This window comes from Gavialis gangeticus, unplaced genomic scaffold, assembly GCF_001723915.1.
Source record: "Gavialis gangeticus isolate Ggan-Ray unplaced genomic scaffold, GavGan_comp1, whole genome shotgun sequence".
NCBI classification, from domain to species: domain Eukaryota; kingdom Metazoa; phylum Chordata; order Crocodylia; family Gavialidae; genus Gavialis; species Gavialis gangeticus.
The window spans coordinates 8,057,485-8,064,008 of record NW_017729007.1 but is presented as its reverse complement, the minus strand read 5'-3'; the positions used below and the strand labels follow the sequence as shown (position 1 = coordinate 8,064,008).

The window sequence follows — 6,524 nt, the reverse complement described above, 5'->3', positions numbered from 1 at the left end:
AAAAAAAAAAAAAAAAAAAAAAAAAAAAAAAAAAATACTAAGTGCAGTGAAAAAATCAGGATATAGGCATCTCAGAAATGATCACGTGATGAAAAATGTTGTCATAGAGTAGCTCAAAGAGCTGCAATGTTGTCATAGAGTAGCTCAAAGAGCTGCTATAAGTAAAGTACCTGCAGCATTATCTGTATTCAGCATCCCGTGCTTCAAAATGGCAGCAAGGGGTACTTGAACTAAAGCTTGTTCAATGAACTTCACTTAAAGCACCCTTGCCACCATTTTGAAGGACAGGGACTCTGCATACACGTGACATGGAGGGTGCTGGAGCATGTTAATCGGCCTCGATTCATTAACTGCGATTATTCTAATTAGCATGTGTCAGAGCAGACATCTGGTATGTGTACAGGTACCGCTAGTGTGCCTGTTTAATGTAATTGCCTGTATACATTTAAAAATAGAATTTCTATATTCACTTTTTATTGCGTAGAATCTTATTGAATTTCACATGGCTTATTGAGCATGATTTGGATCTCCTAGATCCAAAGTTTACACCTCTACTATTTGAGTTAATGGAATAACTGGTAGCACTAGTAGCCTGTCTTCCTCTCTGGACTTCCCATCGGAGCTGATGGGAAGCACTCCTTGCTAGTTGGTAACAGATATTTGTTGTATAAAAGAGTTCTCACGCTGGATTCAGTCTCCAGTTATGTAGAATGTTTTCCAAAGGCAAACTGCGGACCTCATGCCTTTCTACAGCTCAGCTGCATGAGCGTGGGACAGAGTTGCCTAACATATATAATGCCTGAGATTAAGAAGCCCATGGTATAAAAGAAATGCAGGGGACTTTTGCCAGTGTCAAAAAAAACCCTTAGTGGCAAATTTGCAGCTTAGGGAACACCTGCATGTGTGGAATGTGTGGTGCTGAAGATGGGTCTATGGTGCTGCATACCACATGTCCATGCTCATCTGGACCTGCTCTACCAGTTTATATCTTTTAGCATGAAATTAACATGTTATAAATTTGAAGCTGTGCCTCCACTGTGATACAAGTGTTTTTCTCTTCCTATTTTGTTGCCTCTATTGTGTGCTGCATCTTTCTATTTCATGTACATTTTTTCCCTTAGTAAGTATGAAAGCTTCTGATCAATTCTGCAGTTGAATAATAAATGCTGTATAATGGCTCAATATGCCTAGAATTCAAAGTAGTAGTAGGAAACAGATAATGTGGATGGGCTGAAATAATAAAATCTGATCATTCTTCTAAAGTGAAATCAAAATATAGTCTGTTACTATTGAGTAAGTGTAATTCTTTTCTAAAGTGCAGAAAATCAGGTGTTTAACTTTTTTTTATTCTTTAAACTTTCTGTGTACGTGTGTGTGTGTGTGTGTGTGTGTGTGTGTGTGTGTGTGTGTGTGTGTGTGTGTGTGTGTGTGTGTGTGTGTGTGTGTGTGTGTGTGTGTGTATAATATAATTGGAGGAAGCACTCTGTATTGTAAGGTAGGACATTGAGTATGAACATGCAAACAAAGGGGGTGTTGTGATTTTTTTTTTCCAATTAGAAAATGTAAATCATTTGCTTAGTTTGCCTGAAACCAGTGAAAGGATAAGATTTAGAGTGTGTCTGTGCATTCATTTTCTGTAATTATGGTGCATTAAGTTTAGTACCTGTAATGACAGGTACTAACAATGCACCATAATTGGCGCTACTGTGCATTAGTGCAAACAGTGTTTTTGTGAAGTTAATGCACAGTAAATTAAATCTACTATTAATTTGCAGTTGATTACATCTCCTGTGCATTAGCATGGGTTTTGCCCACTGCACTATGCACAGTAGAATTAGTGTACTGTGCTCGAAGCATCTCGTGTAGATGTGCCCATAGGCAGGTAACTTTTCATTAAGTGGACAGCTTAAAACAAAGACCAAAAGGACCAAGTAATGAGGAAATAAAGTAATATTAACTAAAACTTACTTTTTATCACATGATATTCAGCATTAATATATCTACTTAGGCATAGGCATATGAGGTTTGTATATGATGCTCTTTTTTCAAATTGCACGTCTTTATTTATATAGAAACTTGTAGATTTTGAATGGTAATGAACTATTTAGAAGGACGCAGAAACATCTTTTTTGGCCTTCAGGATTGTTGGTTGTTTCTTCTTTGGCTTTGTGTTTCAGAGTCTATTATTCATATTTAAAATGCATTTTATAGACAGGGACATTCACAATGATCACTTCTTTAATTATATGCTTTTAAGTATTATGTATAAGCAGAGCAGGATTTTGTTAAAGAAGTTTAATATGAATGTGAAAAATATGATGAAATGCTTGGGAAGTAAATTGGTTTGACTTGAGATCTTAGCTTAAGGCAAGTGCAGACCTGATATACTTCTCATCCTGCTAATAGCACTAAGGCATTTGAGGCCAATCCCTTTGAAAGGTTTTAATGGAACAGGCTTGCCCTCCTAAGCATTTGCGGCAAGTTCTTATAGTTCCTAAATGAACAAGCTAGTGCCATATTATTAATTGATGTCTTTGTCTTTAATATAATCTAGATAAAGCAGCTATGCCTATTCACATGCTAAAAATCATCAATGGAGCACCTGAAACAGCACTACCAAGCTACCTGCAAAGAGTGGATTCAAAATATCTGCAACTGGGTTGTGATCATGCCAACAAATACTTTAAGGTAACTATTTAGTATCTTCCATACTTTCTGGTAAATGTACCAAGCATGTGTAGGTTCTCACTGAACAGCTCCTCTGCTTTTATTTCTTCCCTGGACTAAGGAATAAATTAGTATAAATGGCTACGCAGAGTTTACACACCTTGGCTAAAAACATGGCACCACTAAAGTATGTGAGAATTTTGCCATTGATTTTTTTTTTTTCACCTCTTGTATTCATTATCTATATAGATTTAAGTCTAAAGATTTCAATTTTAGACACTGCAAATGTATATACAACTTCTAATTCATACAGAAAACTGCAGCATATGAGGGATTTCAGAGCTTGATTTTAAAAAACAAACAAACAAAAAGCCCCCCAAACCCTAAATAACAGTACTCTGGATAAAAATCAGTTTTCTGGTCTGGTGACTTTTAAAGGCATTTCACATTTCTTGTATGAAGAAATACAATCTCCCAGTTTTATGAACAGACGATTCTAATAGCAGCTACCACATCAAAATATGATTGTTTTTTCTCTTTAGTCCCTCACTATAAAGCATACCACATTTTATAATAATGGCATTCAGTTGCCTGGTAGTTATTTTAAACTGGGACTGTTTTAGAGTTGAGAAGTTCACGTTTAGGCATGTGTTCTCAGCTTTAGGCACAGAGTTTAAGTGAAAGAGGGAAGTAGTGTTTCAGACCTTACACTGAGGAGTTCATCTGAAGTTTATGTATAAGGCCTGTTACTATGCTTATCATTTCTTTTCAAAATATATCTTCCAATCGCATGTCTATAAATGTAATTTTACATCTTTTTTTATTACTTCCAATACTTGGAGGATCAGAATCAAAACCCCGAACTTCCATTGTGTCCACTTTTGAAAAAGGATTGCTAGATTTCCTGCAGCTATATTCATACAGTTCAGACTTTCAGTCAGTGTTTTACTTCTTGTGCATCTGCAAAGAAGGGCCTGACAGGTGGAGGTGGACTAGTCACTGTGAGGTGTGGATAAGAATGAACTCTGGGCTCGAGAGTGAGCTCTGGATATGGATTGACCTGTTTCTTAGTGAATATGAGGAAATACTTGAAGATTTTAAGAAATTGAAAATGTGATCCCAGTCTACCGTCCATTCTTTCTGGAAAGATAAAAGATTCTTTTAACAAACGAGGTCCCCATTCTCCTAGGTTTTGTGTTTTTTTTTTTTTGTTTTTTTTTTTTCCTGTTCCTACTTGTGACTGTCTTGGTGCTTCTTAGAGTATGTAAGATTTGGTGTTCCCACTTACATTGCAAGGACAACTTCTGTAGGAAAGCCTAACAGACTACATAACGAGAATTACTTTACTTAAGAGGACAGTGTTATAGCAGACAAAAGCAGACTTTATATTAGAAAGTATTTCTGCCAAAATCTATGTCTGCTGTAGAAAAGCAGAGCAGTTAATGTGTACTTACAGTATTACAACTGATTACATATAGTTTCTTTCTTACCATCATCTTCTAGGAAATGGGCGGGCAAAATACAGCCCAAGGGCCAGATCTGGCCCTCTAAGCAATTTCATCTGGCCCATGGGAGCCCATCAATTAATCGTACCCTGCCCAGCCTTTGTGGCTCTGCTCTGACCCTTGTGCATGGGAGAGCCCTGGCGTGGCCAGCATGCACAGTTTTTGTAGGCAGGGCTGCTACTGTTGCTGCCACTGCTGCAGTTGCCAGGGCACCTGCTCAGCTTCCTGGCCTCCAGCAGCTCCTCCTCCTGTCTCTGCTGCAGTGCTGGCTCTAGGCAGCAGGTAGGGATGTGGTGGCGAGTAGGCAGGGGGGAAGCTGCAGCTGGGTGGGAGTGTGAAGAGTGGGGCTGGGGCTGGCAGGAGCATGGAGTCCAGGACCTGCACCCTGTGGGGCGGCAGGAACACAGAGCTTGGGTGGCCAGGGTGTAGGTATAAGTGTGTGTGGGGGGGGGGTGAGAGGACCCCCCCTCTACACATCCCCTCCATAGTGCACAGTCCCACCACTGGTGGTGACAGCAGCAGGCTATGGGCCCTTGGGTTGCTTATGGCCCACACAGGTGCAGTGCACAGCTCCAGCCAGTTCTGGGACCTGCACGTGGCAGCAAGGAGCAGAGCCAGGCTAGCCTGTCTATTGCATGGGGCTCCCTGCGGCTCACTTTGAGCTCCCGGCACTTGCGTGCCACTGTGGGGAAGTCCCACACGATGGAACTGCTGCCTTCCCCTCTCCCTGCCACCACATGTAGCTCCTGGGACTCCACCAAAAGTGGTGGGGAGCCTTGGCCCCTACTTCCTGGTGGTATCCCAGCAGATGGCTTGTGGTGGCAGGAAGCGGGGAAGGCAGCTAGCTCCATTGATGGGGCTTCTCCCTGGTGGTGCACAATACCAGGAGCTGCACATGAGTCATGGAGAGCTCTGCGTGATAGGTGGGCTGGCCTGGTTCCTCTCCTTGTTGCCATGTGTGGCTCCCAGAACTGGCTGGGGCCCGTGCTGCCAGGCAGCAGTGTCTGCAAGGGCCATGAAAACCCTGAGGGCCCACTGGCAGCAGGGTTGTGCACCATGGGAGAATGTGGGGGGCATACCCCCCACCCTCCCTTACACTCCACAAACTCCATACACCCACACCCTGCCCCCACAATCCTCTCACTTATACACACAACCCACAACATACCCTACACCCTCCCATACGCAGCCACTTCCCCTCACAACCCCCCCCACACAGACCCCTCCCACCACACACGTGCACACACTATACAAGAGTAAGAGTTTATTTTTGAGTTATTAGGCAATCACCTATGTATACACTATGCAAACAAATAAATCAGGACAAAAATATTTTTGATTTGGTTTTTTTCTTGTTCCAGGATGGGAACCTTCCCTCTCCCCTTGAAGGAGTACTTCTGGGGGAAAGGGGAGAGACTTCTGGTGGCAAAAGTCAGGGGTGGGACTTTGAGTCCCGTGACGGTGACCAGGGGGCAGGTCATCTGTCAGGGCTACCCTTTTGGTCCTCAACAGCTCACCAAAACTCATTAAGTGGCTCTCCAACTGAAATAATTGCCCACCCCTATTCTAGGTCACTTATCTTGCACTGAGAGTCTGAGTCTGTTGTAAGCATGGATAAACTGATGACTAAAATAGAGTGAAGGATTTTTGTGAGTGATATCTTTTATTGCACCTACTTCATGGTTTGCATAGATGTAGGCATGTTTTAAAATGCAGTGCATTCTTCTTTGGGACTATGCAGGAGCTATTTGTCATAAAGACAACATCACTAAAGATTGCCCTTTTTGTGTCATGGAAACTGTTATTGATATGTCTGCTAATGTGCTGTTAAGTGATCTGAAGAACCTGGCTAGAAGCAAACATAAAATGTACTGGTATCCTCTCACTGGTAGCAGTGCTTACTGTCACACTAGAGTGATTACCATGCTGCAGAAGTAGAAAGAAACTTAGCTGGACAGTCATTTGATTTTTTTTTTTTTTTTTTTTTTGGTGGGGGGCAGGAGTAGGGTGGGGGAAAGGGGTCAGGATCTAAAATTCAGTACACCCTCACTTTTATCTTCATTTGACAAAGATGTTGGAGAAATATTTGGTCTAAAGTTTAATTAGGTGGTGGTGGTATTTCTCTGAACTGTCCCACTATATCTGATATATTTTCAGGCATGCTTTTCTGTGTTCAGAATTTTTTTCCAATTCCTTTTGTTCTATGAAACACCCATGGGGGGAATACTTCTACATTAGAATCAATAAAACTGAGGTTGTGTACACGTGTTTACATGATCTGGGAGAACTCCCCTGGGTTTGTTTTCCTGGTGTAAATTGCGGCGGTCAGCGGTCCTGAGTGCCAGTCTAAAG

General features: G+C 41.7%; 1 protein-coding gene across 1 annotated transcript in view; it reads left to right on the top strand.

Moving 5' to 3' along the window:
* Positions 1–6,524, top strand: part of POT1 (protection of telomeres 1) — a 277,216-nt gene that overhangs the window by 15,972 nt on the left and 254,720 nt on the right. Inside the window, exon 2 of the mRNA XM_019509285.1 lies at positions 2,555–2,688. Coding sequence (XP_019364830.1) covers positions 2,566–2,688 — 123 coding nt within the window. The 5' untranslated portion in view covers positions 2,555–2,565. The remainder of the gene's footprint in view (positions 1–2,554; positions 2,689–6,524) is intronic.